Source organism: Micropterus salmoides, unplaced genomic scaffold (genome assembly GCF_014851395.1).
Source record: "Micropterus salmoides isolate LMB-PRFRI ecotype aquatic unplaced genomic scaffold, ASM1485139v1 Ms_hic_scaffold_22, whole genome shotgun sequence".
NCBI classification, from domain to species: Eukaryota; Metazoa; Chordata; class Actinopteri; order Centrarchiformes; family Centrarchidae; genus Micropterus; species Micropterus salmoides.
Window position 1 is genome coordinate 2,518,352 of NW_024041373.1, and position 18,036 is coordinate 2,536,387.

Consider the following 18,036-nt stretch of genomic DNA (forward strand, 5'->3'; position numbering starts at 1 on the left):
TAAAAAGTTGTGGCCACCACCCCACAACGATCAATAACAAAGCAACAAATTAACAAACAGATAAACAAGATAATATAACTACCTATTTATATTTAAAAAAATGGCTTCCACCCATAATTCCACACTCAGATACATTCCTATCTGAAGTACATTCCTACCACACATTCTGTACACACATTTACAATCCAAATGTTCACTTCACATCAAAAATAAATATATTTACACAGAAAAGAAAGAACAATATGAATAAATAACTTCATTGACAAAAAAACAAGCACTCCAAAATTCAAACATTGTGAAAGAAACAAGACACAGTCGTCTACAAACAGTACTAGTTAGTGCTGCTATCTGCTCGGCTCACACTCTGCTTTGAATTCAGTTCATTCATTAATATACTAACTTAGGTCAAATGCACACTAGAAACTAATGATCTTCCATTAGAACAAGTTTAAACATCACCCCAACCTCATCGCTGTTGGCCAACACAGTATGAGTCAGAATGCATTACAGATAACACATTTTGTCCCACTAACAAGTGCTGAATCCCAGCAGCTAGGAACTGTGCTCGAAATACTATTAACATACCATTTCACAACATAGCAAGGCTGTGTTGGCAGACACAGAAGTGTCTAGGGTTTCTTGTGTTATCGGTCACTTAACAACTTTTGAAGGAAGAAATCCACCCTAAATTACCTATTCACCTATAATACACCTATTAGTGATGTACCCTGCATTTCTGGAACACTGCAGTCTCTGTCTGTGGTGTATTTTTCTTATTGAATCGCTAATCAAATATAGATGATATGTATCATGATAAGATAAAGTGAACAGTAGTTACAATGATGTTTGGCAGCAGAAAAAGCTAAAATGACACATTAAAGCTGCACTCAATATATTTTATTTTATTACTGATTCGAATGATTATGCATAATGTATAAGGTGTCATTTGTAGTGATGAATTCAGAGATAATTATTACAAAACTCTGCAGTTCTATGGAGCGTTTTAGCTTCTTTTAGTACATCGTACTGGTTTTCTGGTCCAGAACTCAGCTTTGCCCCCAAGTAGCCCAAAAAACAACAACAAAACCCCCTACCACCATTTTGCACTGATATTCAACAATCATACAAAAAGAGGAGTCCAACTTCACCAAAAGTAGCCTGAATACATTTACAACACTTCACCACCAAGCAAGACCTGAAATGCAGTGAACATTAATGACTGGTGATAAATAAGTGTAAAGGTTTCCCAGGGTGGATTTGTCATTTAATATTTGAGCCTCTTGGTTAAAATCTCATTGCACTTGTCTTAGAAGCAAGTTAGTCTTTTGTTGACTCACTGCTCCTGTTTTTTTTAAATATTGCAAAAGAAAAGGCATTTTACAACTTTTTGTTTTGTTGTATCAACTCTTAAAAACAAGCCATGTATCTACACCATGAAGACTCCTAAAACTGTACTATCCAGTGGTCCTGTAACTAGTTTCACTTCATCATAAAGGGAAATACGGTGGGTGTACTGCTGGCCTTTTGTATCTATCAGACTCCTGGTGCCAACATGTTGGTCTAATTCAGAATTGGCTATGTGCAAATCCTGGCTAAATATGTGGCACTGCTATACTGTACAAAATACAAAATCCTTGCAAAGGTTTTTGTGCAGCTCTGGATCCGTTCGTTCTGAATGGAGATCAGCAGTCTGATAAGATAGATTTAGATGACTGTGGCACAACAGTTTTCTCCAAAAGCTCTGCAATACATTTATCCTAATTAAATTATCAAATATAACATCAACTAATTTAAAAATGTAATGGGACATTTGTGTAAACAGGACTATGTTGAACTTCAGTAAATAGCATTTAAAAGGCTCTGTAGACGTGATATTTGATTGGTAAACAGAGCATTCCCATTCTATTTAAAACTGTGTGTGTGTGTGTGTGTGTGTGCGTCTGTGTGTGTGTGTGTGTCTGTGTGTGATCTACTGGGAAAAAAACATGTAGATCTTAGGAAACCTCATGTGACCCTCATCTTAGCCACCATCACATTTAGTCTATTTGTGCCAAAAATCATGCATAGTGGCCTGAGCAGGAGGGTAGTGTTTCGAAACAGTCTTTTGTATTGTTGCAGTATCAGGTTAACACTGTGGTTTGTGTTTCCCTGGAAATCCACATTCAAATTATTTACGAGACAGATTTAGCCCTCCTGCTATTGTATGTTTTTAAAACATACATGAGCTTGGGGGTCAACCTCAAAACTGTACAGCATAATGTACAAATGTGAGCAGAACCCTGAGATCTGGCATATAGGGCTCCTATTCTAAACACAAGTAAACATACTCATACAGGGTATGTGTAATATGGTATGCTGTGCTGTAATCTGTCTCATGTGTCACTCATGTTGTTAATTCTGTAGGAACCAATAAAAAATAAAGAATTAGTACTTAAAAATAACCTTTTCTTTGTGTGATTATGAGATATTGGTACAATGACTTTCCCTGCTATTTCTGACAGTTGTTTTCTCTGGGGTCCTATACAGCCAAATTTAGTATGTGTTTTGAGCCTAAAGTCTCTGCTTAGGTTTGACTTTTGATATCATCTACATCTAGCTAGGAGACAAGAGTTGGTGATAGGCTGCTGCCGCTTCCAATGTAAACACATAAAGCTTTCCTGTGGTTTTAGCTCATTTGAATTCTGCTGTAGCTGAACTAGACCAAATGACTGAGCTCATGTATAACAGCATCCAGCACAGTTATATGTGCCTGCCAATAAGGAAGGGAAAGAAAAATATAAATCCTGAACTGAATTCATAGACATGATGTGTACAAGAACAGACATCTCATTCTACCAAAAGAGTTTAACAAACAACCAGGCGATGCGTTTTAGAGCTATTCCCAAAGCGTAATTATATAGCGAAGCTAATACGAAAAAATTTTTATGCTTGCTTTACAAATAAAACATAGCATATGTAATAAGATAAAGATTAAATAATTATTATTTGATCATGACAAATTACCTTACTTAATAATGGTATTAATACAATACAATAAATTAAAAACAAACTTAGAGGAGTGACCTCTCTAGGCTGTTAAAGTGAAAAGAACTCGGAAAAAAACAAATACTGTAAAAAACAGGAATTGAATAAGTGGTCATTTTGAAAGGCACTCATCTGCTAAAAGCCATAAATTCAGTGTGTTTGTGTGTTTTGTGTGTATATGTGTGTCATGTCTAAGTGTGTTGACTTGTATTTCAATACCTGTGAGGAGTAAATGTCCTCACAAAGTTAGAATGATTGCTAAAATCCTCCAGAATGAGGACAATTTGACAGTCCACATTTTTTCAATTGACAGTTACTTTTTAGGGTTATGGCTTAGGTTTAGGTTAAAGATTAAAACTAGGATTAGGTTTATATGTAGGAGTAGGGAATGAATGGAGTCGATGGAGGTCCTCACAAGCATAGAAATACAAACTTATGTGTGTCTTTGTTTCCCGGTTACTTCATTTCCATATTTGGAAAGGCGAGCACAGTGCATGCACAGTGTTGTGTAGTAGTAGTTGTCATAGTAGTACTAATTGACATCACCATCAATGTTTACAATTACCGACCTTTGAAGAGAGTAAAAAGAACATAAAAACAAACCCCTAAATCAATCACACATTTTCATTCCAGTCTATTCTCCGGATTAAACTGTCTGTGTGTTTCTGAGGTTCTGAGTCACGAACCCACCAACACCTCCATGATGTGGTCCAGTTCTGTCAGATCAATTTTGAAAGGCTGATTGGCTGAAACCTGGGGGGCGGGGCCACTGTACGGCGACGCCAGCGATTTGAGGAGGTCGTCTGCCGTCACCACCGGCGACAGTTTCGCGAGGCCAGCACCTGCCGTTACGCTCACAGCCCCCCCTGTCGTACAGGGGTCAAAGTCATACATGGACGTGTCGATGTCAGCGAACAGGACATCGTCCAGCGCCAAGTCTGATAGAAACCCCGAGGGTGAGGAAGAGGAAGAAGGGGATGAAGGAGAGGAAGAAATGTCTACTAGGCCACCAGGGGGCAGTGTAGGCAGAGTGTCCATTGGCCGGAGATCAGTACAGCGGCCATCCGCTAGGAAGATACCAGCTGCCTCTGGTTTAGCACCCATGGTCCTGCAGTCTCTGGAGGGGCCTGTGGCTGCTGGGGAGAGGGGTGCTAGGTGGGAAGGCTGGGTGAGTGGTGTGGGAGCTGGGGAGGTAGTCACGGTCATAGTATTAGCTGCTGCTGTCCTTGTTATGGCTGTGGGAGGACCCAACTCCATGTCACTGAGAGAGGAGGGGAAACAGTCATTGGACGAGGCAGGCACAGGGTCCCTCGGGGACGCCTGACTCAGAAGTGCCGAAGGTAACGGGGGAGGTTGTGCTGGGGGAGGTGACAGAGGAGGAGTGGGTGGGGACGGAGCACAAAAGGCTCCATCCCCACCATCCTCCTCCAGTAAAGAGGCTGGAGTGAGGCAGGCTTCCAGAGGGGTGAGGCTGGCCTCCAAACGGTTGGGGCAGGCCTGGGATGCCTGGCAGTTGGGAGGCACCATTGGATGGGGTGAAGACGGTGGAGTGATCCCCGGCATCAACAGCGCAGAAGGCTGGGATACCTGTGCCGTCGCTGCCGCTGACAAAACACCAAAGGTGGGTGGCGCCTCACAGAAGCCCTCATCCATGGGGTCGTCTGGTGGAGGCGAGGGCGGGAAGAGCAGCGGCCGCAGGGAGCCTTCCTGCTTGAGTTCATCCTGGATGCGTCGCAGCATGTTGTTGATGAGGACGCGGCGCTCCAGGCTGGGCTCGCCAAGTGGCCGCTGGCTGTACAGCTTCATCAGAGAGATGTTGAAGATGGTCTGCCGCTGCAGGGTGTACGACACCTTGGACAGGCCCTCTGGACCGAGGCCTAGTCCCCCCCCCGCCACCGGCGCCTCCAGCGTTTTGCCTTCCAGCCCCTCTTCATCCTCATCCAGCTTCCGCTTCGCACCTTTACCGAACATATATCTGGAAAACACAAAACCATAGAGACAGAGGAGAGGAGTTAATTTGTCAGTAACAGAGTAACATAACAAAGCAACAGGCATCTCATCTCTGGTTGTCGCTAATTCTTATTCTTATTCTCAACTAATTACTTCGTATGTTAAATGTCAGATAAGGTAAGAGCTGAAAGTGACACCAAATTGCTTATTTTGTCTGACCTACAGCCGAAACCCCCAAAATGTCAGTTTACTATCATATATCATATATATATGAATGAAAATGTATTCAAATAACTAATGGATTCTCAGAGTAGTTGCCAATTAATTTCCTGTAGCTCCTGTAGTTAATATACCAACTCGTCATTTCAGCTCTAATGTTCTCCAAAATGAATAATGTGCTGTAGTTTTGGTTTAGCCTTTTCAGTAACAACTACATCCCCTTACACTGATAGCACACCACTTGGGCCAGTCCAATTTTGGCCATGGGGGTTAAATAAACTCCCTCTGTGAAGGCAGTGGTGAGAATTTTGTTAATAATTGAGATTTTTTTTATTAATTTATAATTATTAATAAATTAATCTTCCACAATTATTTGCAGCCCCCCCCCTAGCGGACTTTGAGTATCCAATTCAAAGCACTTCCGTGAGTAAAACTCTTCTAAATTGGTGAAATTTGAATTTACTGTGTTTGTTCCCTGCCTGGAATACACATCAAACAATTCTGACATTCCAAAAAAAACAGGTTTTTGGATGCTCATTCAAATCCAGTAGCCCTCCTGGATGTCAACATTAGATTATCATACCACATCTGACCTAACTGAAACACTAGCTGCTTTTACACAGCCTGTTCAAGGCTAGACTGTTGCGCTGTTATTCCGCCTCGCGGTTCTGTATAAAACATACAAACATTAAATGGAGGGGGGGCACTGTTGTTTCGCTTTTGAGCTGGCAGTGGAGGTAGTAACAGAGCCGAATCCACGTCTGTGTAAAAAGGGTGAACAACAGCAAAGCCGGTGTAATGACGGCTCTTCTTTATGACAGTATTGCGGTATGAGTGTAAAAAGGGCTACTGATATTTTCACCAGTGAAGTTTGCAGGCTGAAAACCAGCAGCTTAACTGTGGTGATTCAAAGAGCTGCTTAAACGCAACAAGCTTACTGCAACAGGGGATTTAAAAAACATACATTGAAACCAAGAGCAGCTGCAATGAGAGTCTCACCGCTGCATCCTGTAGCCCAGCACACACTCAGAGACACAGACACACACATTCTAAGTTATGTAATAGCCGCGTTCCCTGTTGTACCACAGGATCATAGACCAGATTTAAAGCCCATCCCCCGTCCACCCTCCCTCCCTCCCTGCCATATTAGAGTAGCATATTGAGTTACGTGTAACACTTTCAGACAGCAAGCATGTTCAAGCTGCATTGGACCCATTCATTTGAGATAGTTTTCTGCTTGTTTCTCACTGTTAGCAGAATCCAGTAATAAGGGTACTTGACCGCAGAATTACACTGAATTTAGTCAAATTATTTCGGCCTACCAGATACAAGTTAAGTTTCAGTTTCACCTCTTTGTCCATCTGCACGTCCTCTCTTCTTGATCACTCACACGTGCGCTTGGTATCTCTCTTTTTCTTTCTCTCTCTTTTGCCAGTGGGTCAGTTAAATGACATTTAGATGTCAGTATCATTTAATTAATTTCCATTCCTGGTAGTAATGTCAGTTCACCAACAACGGAGGGAGAGAGGAGGTTTGATGTGGGTTGACCCATACAGATAGACCCCTGACACAGGTTTGATTCACGTCACTGTGTCAGTCTGAATGGGGTATTAGAGAGGGGGTGGCGAAAGTCATACAGTACCCACAGTGGCAAAGTCACAGTACAGTCCCTAAATATACACGTTCCAATAGGTTAATAGATCTCTCTGTTTAATCAAACAATCTGATGCAAGGAAGGCAGAAAAAGACAGGAACATGAAAAAGAAAGAAAAAAGTAAGAAAGAAAGAAAACAGGCATCACTGCAGTGTGTTTGACTCTAATCCAGGCTGACAGGCTCATGCAGCCAGTCGCTGTCTACACACACAGGAAGTGTGAGCTGCAGGCCCAGTCACCAAGACTGGTTGGTTGCCATGACAAACAGAGTCAGCTGGGAATTCACCCAAAGTGATGACAAAGAACGGGATGGGGGAGAGGAGGAAGAGGAGGATGGGGGGAGGGGGGGTGCTGGGGGCAGGAAGGAAGAGAAGATGAGGAGGAAGTAGAGGAGTAGGTGAGAGATTGGTCTGGAAAAGGTGGGAAGGGAATGAGAAACTTTCTCTCCTCCCTCTACTAAAACTACTGCTGAGGTGCCTACGAGCCAGGCACTTCAACCCCGACCTGTTGGTTCACTGGCTGTTCATATACAGTTTCATATTAACATTTTACGCTCGTCAGGGGATGTATAAACATTTGACCATGTGATTTCTTTGCCTTGGACACAAGTACCTCAACATTTTTCTATGCTAGCAAGTTGTAGCAACGTGGCAAAGGTTACAAAGCAAATCTGTCTTGGGTCTTTGATTAGTCGACGTCATCAACGACGTTGCAGTTCGCCGATGTGAAATTTCATTGTTGACGCGTCATTACAAAGATGCCGTTTAAGGGAGACATAGCAATCTTCTTCTTAAGAACATTTCTGGTTGTTCATTTCTAATAAAAATGCACTAAATGGAATGCTAGGGGCAGTATCGGTTCCACTGTCTGCCATGAACTGCTTGACTGTAAGACTACTCACGAAGAAGAAGCATTCATGTGAGAAGCGGAAAGCAACGGAGAAAGAGGCTAACAGCGGAACATTTTTTGGTACAAGTTTTGTACGCTATTTCATCACTAAACACTTTTGAGAAGCGAGAAATCAACTGTATAGAACTTGAATATTGGCAGTTTTACAAAAGTTGATGGCGAATCCAAAATGTGTTCAAACGTTTTAGGGGTTGAGAAGCTCCACAAGAGCCCGCGAGGTTAACGGTGCCAGCTGGCCGGCCATTCATGCCCACAGAGCACCTCTGCTCTGGTCCCAGTTACTCAGACCACTGCAGCAGCAACAACAGAGCAACAGGGGAAAGGCCACAACTGTAAGATAGTTTCAATATTCTTATCGCTGTTATTCTGTCTTTACAATCTGTGTAATGGTTTAATATTTTAAAAGAAACATCTGGCTCGTGATGTAGCCTACAGAATAGGGGTGTAACGTTACATGTATTCGTACCGGACCATTTCGGTACAGGACCTTCGGAACGGTGCACATGTGCACTGAATGCAGTCTTTAACGTCATATATTAGGTTTGTTTTGTGTGTGGAACATACGTAAATTCTGAGTTTCCACACGGACATATTAAGTGGCGGACCAAATCTCTGCATTGCGGCGCTACAGTGCTACACAAGCGGCCGCTTTAGCCCAGCCTCTCGCTAACTAGTGGCTTAAGCATCACGGCCAGTGCAGAGAAGCCAGAGCTTTAGGACCCTCTCTTGTTATTAAGGTCTTCTGTTTGGGAACACTTCGGTTTCCTAGTGAAACAACAACGAACAAGTCGATAAGACTTCAGCAGTGGGCCAACATTTCTCAGTAGTGATCGGGTATGTTTCTGCCAATACGTTAAAGTTGCTAACTCACTAATGAGAAAGTCACTGCAACAAGGAAAAAAACAAAAACGAGCACAGTGCAAACACCTTTCGTCATTTAAACAGACTTTAGACTTTGGAATTTTTTTTTTTTATCTGAGCAGACCTTCAAGCTGGGTCTGATAATGCTCATAGACGGAATAAAAGAATAAGAAGAATGCTGAACTGTAATCCATATTATACATTTTTTATTATATTTTATTTGCTATATGTGGTATTGTTTTGAGAATATTTTATTTAGTGGAGAACTTGTTAGTAGTTTGCAGCAGTATATTTCTTATTCTTTTTTATTATTATATAATTTATTGTTTACAAACGTTCATAATAAACCAGCAGCAATTTAATGTTTGCATATTTTCCCCTTACTATACCGAAAATAAAGCGAACCGTGACTTCAAAACCAAGGTACATACCGAACAGAGATTTTTGTGTACCGTTACACCCCTACTACAGAACATTCTCTGCTTATGAAACTTATAAGCACTTTGGAAAAATAAACTCTAGAAGTAGTATGAAAGGGGGCTGTTGCTTTATTATTCGAAATACACATTACATTTTTAGTGTACAGTTATGGTGGTTATAGTAATTGCTATTAATGTGAAAGCAAAAACCTTTGTTAAAAAGTTAAATGTTTTGAAGTTAATAAATCGGATTGTGAGCTCATTGTTTTGGGTGATAAAGCCTGACTGTTATCTTGGAGCAGCCTCTCTCTCTTTTCATTCTTGGTTTTGAGGTCTCATGGAAAGTGCTGGCAAAGAGAACGCTCTTTTAGTTGTGTCAGCTAACACGTTAAGTGCAATGGTAAATCGGTTACTTATACCCTGTCTTGTCTTCTTCCCCTGGCGTTGATACTAATGTTCATTCTGAACAGTAAACCTTGTTCACGTTAGCTAGTCAGGCTGCGTGTTGGAAATCAGTAATTCACTTGCAAGATATTTAATTAAGTAATTGGTTTAATTAGGGTTAGGGGGTGACAAAAACAATCGTGATTAGTCGACTAATCGAATAAATAAACAGAAAAAAAACCAGATAAGTCGACTACAAAAATAACCTTTAGTTGCAGCTCTACTTGGTATTATAGCCCTAACTAGCTGTTGGATGTACCGATCCGATACTGATATCAGATATTGGCTCGTTAGGCTACTGGCTCAAATAGCTGGATTGGGTATCGCAAGAAGGTCATGGGTTCAAACCCCGCCTTTCTGTGTTGAGTTTGCATGTTCTCCCCATGTCCGCATGGGTTCTCTCAGGGTGCTCCGGCTTCCTCCCACCATCCAAAGACATGCGGCCTAGGTTGATTGGTGACTCTAAATTGTCCTTCAGCGTGAATGTGAGTGTGAGTGGTTGTCTGTCTATGTGTGGCCCTGCGATGGACTGGCGACCTGTCCAGGGTGTACCCCGCCTTTCGCCCGATCCTGTACGCAGGATAAGCGGATCAGAGAGAGTGACGGCGGGTGATGATGGCAAGCAGTGGGCAAGACACAGGACTTTGGTGTGAGAGACCCGGGTTAAATTCCCACTGTGACCCATCCACAAATGTAACCTGAGCAAGACACTTAATCCATTGTTGCTCCAGAGGCGTGCGACATGTGTACAGTATAGCAATTGTAAGCCAGCTAAATGAATAAATGTATATGTAATGTAAATGTAAATCTATTTATGGTTCGGTAGACCCGAACCTTTTGCTTGGAGAGCTAGCATGGAGGGAACTAATGTTAATGTTTCAAGGGTTGGCAGTAGCACTGCAAAATATCACACAAAATATCACACAGCCAACCATGGTCCAGATGGCTATGATGGCTCAATCGCCCTGATACTTACACACATGGTAGGATCAACTTGAAATTCTACAAAAACACTAGTTTGTTTGTTTTTTTCAGGCTACTTGGTGTTTTTGCCAGTTTCACAATTAAGTTTGGAGCTCTGACTTCTGGCTGATGCTCTTTTTTCCTCAAAGACGTCAGCATTGCCCGCTGTGTTTGATTGACTGATGACCTCTGGGAAGTGCAGAGCAGTTAACGCAACAGCAATACATGTTAGCAACAGAGATGAAGACAAAATCCAAATAATAGGACTGCGCTGTAAAAGACGTCCTAATTTGGGGAGAACTAAAGAGAACTGAAAACCTTGATTCTAACATTTAGATGTTTGTAACCATCTACTACTTGAGTTTCTGTATTCACTGCAGTGTCAGACAGAGACAGAAACAGAGAGAGTCAAAGAGAGAGCAACAGAGTTAGTTTCAAAGCAGTTTGCGAGTGTGTGATTGAGAGCTGAAGCAGCTGCGCATGTCTGACTCACTGACTCATGGCAGGGTGTTTAGACTCACACACACACACACACACACACACACTCGAGTACACACACACAGTGCAGGGCTAACATACCAGAGGTGCCCCACCCCTTACATTCCACTTCATTATTCTCCTCCACCCCTTCTGCTCTTCAGTCACTCTTTTACCTCTTTTCCATCTATCTTTCATCCTCCCTCGGCTCTTTGCCCCCGCCCCCCCACCCCTTACCCCCTCCTTGTACTGACTGTCAAAGTTCACAGGCCCAGAACCATCCCACACTCTGTGAGCCATGTCTAGATATGAATACACCAGAAGAAAAAAAGCAGATCATAAATGAGTCAAGTAGATAAAGCACAGCAGAGGAGGAGTACTGCACTCCAAAATGGAGCCACGGTCTTCATTCAAGGTCACCGTGACTTAACGCACCACTGTTAACTGTCTCACAAAGAACTGTCATAAAACTACATTTTCCAAAAGGTTTTCCTTGAGGTATATACAGCTAAAGGTCTTTTGAGACCTTCGAAATAACGTACAGTTTTGAAGGTCAGTACTATTACTGATAGATATGGACTGAGGCAATAGATTTCTTTTTCAACAGACTTTAAATTGGACAGAAAGTTGCTAAAAAGAATCAGTATTCAGTGTTTGCAACAAAAATAGTATGTATACTATATTTGTTATTGTGTATATGTACTTCTGTGAAATCTAATCAAAATGTTAGATTGGAATAACTTCAGGTTCTGTGCCTCCAATAGTCCAACAATGTGATCAATTTCAAAATAGGTGTGTAATCAATCCAACTGCAACATACCCACCACAGAGGCTGATAATGCAAACTGGACATATGAATATCTACCTATTATCTTATCAATACATTAATCAATAAGACATCTTGTGAAATATTTTCCATTTGCAGAGTTCCTTCCTTTGTTCTTACCCTAGAAACCATCTTCAAAAATGTGCAACAAATTATAAACTAATAAAAAAACTAACTCATAAATTGTTGTTTCCCGCAGAGTGATCTGATCTGTGAAGAAGGATGTCAGGTAGGAACATTTCTCAAAATAAACACTTACAGCCCAAAATATCACTAAATAACCTGATACAAATCCAAGAACAAACCAGAGACTGGGCTACCTCTGAACAACTTCCATTAAACACATCTTTAAAGAGAAGATTTTAACTATAAGTGATATTAAAGGACACGAAACAGCATCAAAATCAGAAATTTATTCTCAAATAGAAAGGTTTGTGGCTGAGTGCATGTTTAAATTAGATTACATGAAAAGTTGATGATGATTTATCATCAAAACCGTGCTCAGTTACCGCGCTTTGAAAAACTCACGGTAAATACTGTCCAGCATCAACCAAAGTTAGCAACAGTCTCCCAGACGCAGGCGCAACATGCAATGTGGGTTTGTTTTGGATCAATAAATACATGGCGGGAGGCAGTGACAGCGCTCCGGAGATTTTTAAGCCTAGTCCAACAAGTCCATACCTGGGATGGATCTTTATTTATAAAGATTAAACATGACAATTAACTTAAATTTTGACACCAAGATTAAAAGTTTCACAGCAAATATATATCAATTACAAATATCGGTCATCTGTCTAATTGGATACTAATAATCGGTATAGGGATCGGCCCGAAACATATTGGTCGATCCCTAGAGTGTATAAGTACTTTTTGAACAGCACATTTTAACAGCCGTGATAATACTGATAACCGTGATCATTTTGGTCGCTATGATCAAACTTTCATACCGTTTCATCTCTAACATGAATGAATGTAAAGTATAAATCTAGCCCTAATCACAGAATCATGGTGGAAAAAATAAGACATCAGTGTTTTATACATTTAGAGGTTAATTCAGGTGTGTGTGCAAACATGAAAGTGTGTGTTAGCATTGCCAACTGTGCCTGCAAACCCACATCAGACATGTGGGCTGAGCTTATTATTCCAGGAGCTGGCTGTAGTGAGTGAGTGTGTGTGTGTGAGTGTGTGTGTGTGTTGTGCCGTAGTGCAGTACTAGTGGATGGACTCTGCAGTGATATTATGATCCTGTAACCGGATACGCTGGTTTCCATGCCTGAGCTGCACATCCACCCCTCCCCCTCAGCTCCACATTGGGCTATTTCAGGTTCTCTAGATGCACAAATTATGGACACACACTACGTGCTGCAGGTAGATGAATGTAGCACTGGGTTGTATGCTTAGTATGACGTGGATTCATCTCCACATTCGCATGTGCATGAGGGCATACAGTAGCATGCTTGCAGTTTTCAATCATAACTGTGCGTCTACTGTTCCTGCTCACTGTAATGCATCCAGCTCTGCACATGAGGACGACACTGCCCAACTCACTGCTGAGTGTGTGTGTGTGTGTGTGTGTGTGTGTCTCCCTCACACACATATACACACATTGTAGAACTAGTAAACACATTCCAGACAAAACCCAAAGGAAGAGTGCGTTGTAGTGCTTGCCTGACTACACCAACTACGCTCAATAACAGCTTCGCCTCTAACTTAAGATATAGTTACAGCATGACGATGGCTACTACTACTACTACGGTTTCTACTACTGCTGTTACTGCTATGACTACTGCTGTGACTACAGCTACTACTATTGCTCTGTTCCAGTAATATTTTTATTCTGTTCTATGACAGTTTTGAGCACTTGCACACATTCATCAAGTGCCACAATTAGACATGGTCATCAACAACCCTTCGCCAGCACATTTTCCCCTCTAAAATTTTCAGCACGCTCTTTTGCATGGGCCTGCAATAAAACAGGCAAATACCCTGGTCCAGTCAAAGACAGCATGTGTGTCTTTTCCCAAGAGCTGCTCTCAACAACACTGGGACTAGCTGCGGCTGTCCTCAAACACCGGAAACAATGAAGTCACACCATTAAACTGTGACGACGTATTATTAAGCAAATCAGGGTGCATGTGGTTTAAATGGTGAAATGTTGACAGGAGGTTTGGGGAGGGTGAATGAAGGTCAATTAAATATTAAAGGTCATATCGTTTGTTCTTCATCTCAAGTGGCTTCAAGTGCAGTTTTGCAGCCAACTTTTAATATTACAATTCTATATCATATAGATATCAGATAGCGGTAGCTACAGTACATTGTCAAATCCCCCATTGTACTGACCATGTCATGTATCCTAACAGTGTAACTAATCTTGAAAATGCTTTTATTTTGAAATTGCTGAAAAATGTTCATAAAGTGTTTCTGCGTAATAACAACAAGAGAGGACAGATGGTAGAGGAGAGTAAGAGCCAAAATAAATAAGCCAATCATGTGGCTGGAAACAATGTCCGTGTGTGTGTGTGCCACAAACATGTGTGTGTGTGTGTGTGTGTGTGTGTGTGTGTGTGTGTGTGTGTGTTTTCCCTTATAGTGATCATAAATGCTCCCATGATAGAGGTCAGCTGGGTATCAGACAGGGAATTCACTACGATCTCTTACGTAATGACAGACCTGGTTACAAAACAACATGCAGCATCCCATTAATAAAGACATACTGGTGTGAGCGTCGGCATGGCCAGCTCAGGCTGGATTTAACCACTTAAAACAAAGATGTTGCTTTCAGTTAATAAAGAGCTTAAGCCTGAAAGATTTTGTTCCCCAGTTTTGGTGGACAATTAATGCATTACAATTCAGTTTTGACAGTAATTCTATTTATTTTTATCTGAATGAATGGCTTTCTGTAGTTGATTTAGAGTATTTAAAGTGCAAGTTTGGGTGTCTGAAGTTAGTTAATCTGAACTAGAGTGTTTGATTCATCACACACTCTAGTTCAGGTCACCAATGTAAAGAGGAAAGAAAGTGTTTAAAGGTCAAGGGCTAGCAACAGAGTCACTGACTTGCAAACCCTTTTTTTCTGACTTATGATGAAACTAAACTCAGTTGTCAGTTTATTATGTACATATAGCTTTTTGGGGAGTTGTAGTTTGTAATACTTAGTGTACTCACATTGACAGAATTGGGCTGGACAAAACATTAGAAGTACGGCATCACAAACTACAGCAACCAAAGTGACCATAAATGACATAAACAGTAAGGCAGGATTTATAACAGGGCTGTGACTTAGCTAGGTGTAACTGGAAACAGACTACATTCAACCAAGAACCAAACGTCTGCATAGCCAATACTTCGAGCAATATGAGTCAATCATAACAGACACGACAGGTGCCTCTGTCTAAATGCCTTATTCTTTGGGATTAAAGGTACTATGTTAGTTAAAGGGACAATCCACAGTGTAGTAACTCACATACATGAACAATAGGTGTGCACATGTGTCTCCAATTTGTGGTCATTAGTATATTCACACATAAACTTGCTGCCTCTTATGCACACACACACACACACACACACACACACACACTTAAGTCTATAAATAAAAGCAGAAGAAGAGAGCAGATTTAGGTCAGCAGACGTGTCTACATGCTGTTGAGCGCTCCACTCTTTCCACCGAGCCTCTTCAGGGAGAACGCACAGCTTGACACTTCCAGTGACAAAGCCTCAGAAGCTGCAGAAATCTACAGCATCCATATGTCTGGTCACTGGGTGTACAGTAGTATCCAACTTATTACAGCAGTATCTGCCTTATTACTGCAGCATGCACTGTATCACAGCAGTATCAGCCTTATTACCATAGTGCCCACCTTGTTACAGCAGCAACAGCTTTAGCTCCAAGTCCAAGTGTCATTATTTTTACTTCAGGCAGTTCCCTTATTACTTAAGTATAATCCTTGCGAATGCCGAGTATTACTGCATTTGAAGCCTTCCTGCTGCGGTGTGAGCCTCATTATTAATATTACTACTTTTAGGTATTAAGCTACAGAACGTATGCAATATAGAGTAGCCTGCTACATCCTTCCCTCGAAGGGTAGCCAATGCAACAAAACTGCCTTATTACTGTCAATTCAAGCCTTAGAGACTGACAATGAAAGCCTGCAGCTGTCACCTCTCCCGTGATGTTTTCATATCAAGGCTTTCTCAAAATGCCCGTGAAGATACGTGTTACAGATGATTTTGTTACAGTGCCTCCAAATCCACAAAAATCCACAAAGTCTGAAAATAACAGCAGCAAACTGGGAGGAAATGTGGAGGATTTGGAGGGACTACTTGGTGCTGAAACAAAATCAGGAAGTGCATCTAAAACTAAATGCTCCCTATTTTTCCCAATTTTGTTTAAGGGGTTTTAGCAGTATAGCTGTAGAGTGGACACTGATCAGAATGTAGCTATTGCCATGCCTCTTAATTGTTTTTTATGTACTCTTGACCAGGAGTCTGGGGACCTCCTGGGGGCTACCTCACTCAGCAATACTAGGATTTCCTCTCCCCACTGTGGTTATCTGTTCATCTACAGTTGTGTAACTCTGTATCACATGTAGCTACTTCTCAGATGGGGTCCTGCTCTGATCAAACAGGGCTCTGTGGTCTGGAGTGAGTCTCTATTGTGGGTGCTCCTCTACACAAAATAAAAACCTCTGAGGTGACCTAGGTGCAGCTTGTGGGTCGCAGCTATAGACTGTACGAAAAAACGTCACAGCACAGGGGCGATGACGTGAAGAAGAGATGTTCCTGTCATTAAAAGAGCAGACTGCTGTGTTGTGGTGCGTGTTATTAAACACTCAGCTCACCACAACAGCCACAGTGTCAACTGCACAGTCACACTGCAAATACACATTCCACAACTTCACCAGGTTTACAGGTGTAGGAGAACATGCTTCACACTAGTTGTCAATCAAGGTTACATAAAATATACAGCATGTGTGCAAGTCCAACTATGTGCTTCTGTTGACAACACATCTGTTCAATTATGCAGACTTAACCAAGTCATTCGCCGTTTCAATGAACGTGGTTCACATGTAAGAGTATAATAAGTCATTTGGAATTTAGGTTTTAAAAATTACAATAACCAACAGGTGAAATTAATCATTTATCTAACGCTATTCATTATAGTTGTATGTGCCAATGGGTGAGTGTATTTTGTGAAAACACTATATAGGGTAAAAAAAAAAAGTTTATCAGACAGACTTTTCCCTGTACTGATAAACTGGAAAGTGGCGGCGGCTGCCTCGGCTCTTTAAACTGGAATAGGTTTTCGGCAGATACAGACAGAGGGTCAGTGGAAGAAGCAGGGACGCGTATTGGCTGATATTATCCATTTAATACGAAAACTTTTTCAACCAGACCGCGTTAACGTTCCCCACAAACCTACAGAAACACCAGCCTTAACCGTGTCTATTATTCATTAGAAATAGGTTACACTGCCTTGCCGCAATGTACTTCCTCGGCGTGTTTTACTTTTGTCTTTAAAAGATAGAAACGGCGTCTTACCGCGACCAGGTCCGCCGGAGTTTGAAAGAGAAACATGGAGGGGTATTTAAACAGTCCTGTCGGCTAAAGAAGAACGAGCCTTCCTCGGTCCCGGAGACTCTGTCACACAATGGCGCTGATAGGAGGAGAAAACTGCCTCCGAACGCTGCTGCCTTCACGAGCTGTCGGATAATACCCGCGAGGTAAGCTGCACGTGGGCTAATGTCCCGCAATCAGTGTCATTTGATTCAAAAACACAAGATATTAGTCAGCCGGTGTGACGCCAAGCTACACACAAGGAAAAGGTGCTTCGCAGATCGGACACATTTTCAGAAATATGAAAACTTTTGATTGACATAATCGTTGTTGTGTTTAAGACAGGCTACTTTATGGTGAGTGTTGCACTTAAATTAAGAACGTGTTCAAGTCCAAATGTGTGGAAGATCAAGATGTGACATTTTAAGGACAGGTGCCAAAATGCTGTGACAACTAGAGATTAATTACATTCACTATGTAGCCTAACTGTATCTTTTCGGCTATGTATGTTTTTTTTTTTATTCAATCAGTGATTTTAAGATGACTTTAAGATGGTACAGTCGATTGTGCAGAGGCCACATTAAAGGTTGTCCTCCTTATAGACCTATTTGGAGCAGTTAGGCACACCTCTTAGATACACCTACGTTACATTGCTTAAAACGATGTTTACGCTCCCGAGGAGTTAATATTACTGTAACAACGGCATAATAACTGTCATTTCGGGATCCATTTTGCTA

The 18,036-nt window shown here is 41.6% G+C and overlaps 1 protein-coding gene across 2 annotated transcripts in view; it reads right to left on the reverse strand.

Annotated features, from left to right (window-relative positions):
* Positions 1–73: 73 nt before the first annotated feature.
* Positions 74–18,036, reverse strand: part of sertad2b (SERTA domain containing 2b) — a 40,879-nt gene continuing 22,916 nt past the window's right edge. The window contains exons 1-2 of one of the 2 annotated variants that reach the window (XM_038737433.1): positions 17,285–17,431; positions 74–4,999 (exon numbers count right to left, since the gene is read on the reverse strand). In XM_038737433.1, coding sequence (XP_038593361.1) covers positions 3,703–4,995 — 1,293 coding nt within the window. In that variant the 5' untranslated portion in view covers positions 4,996–4,999; positions 17,285–17,431 and the 3' untranslated portion in view covers positions 74–3,702. Of the gene's footprint in view, positions 5,000–17,284; positions 17,432–18,036 lie in introns of those variants that run through there. The other variant, XM_038737434.1, reaches the window with a different exon arrangement.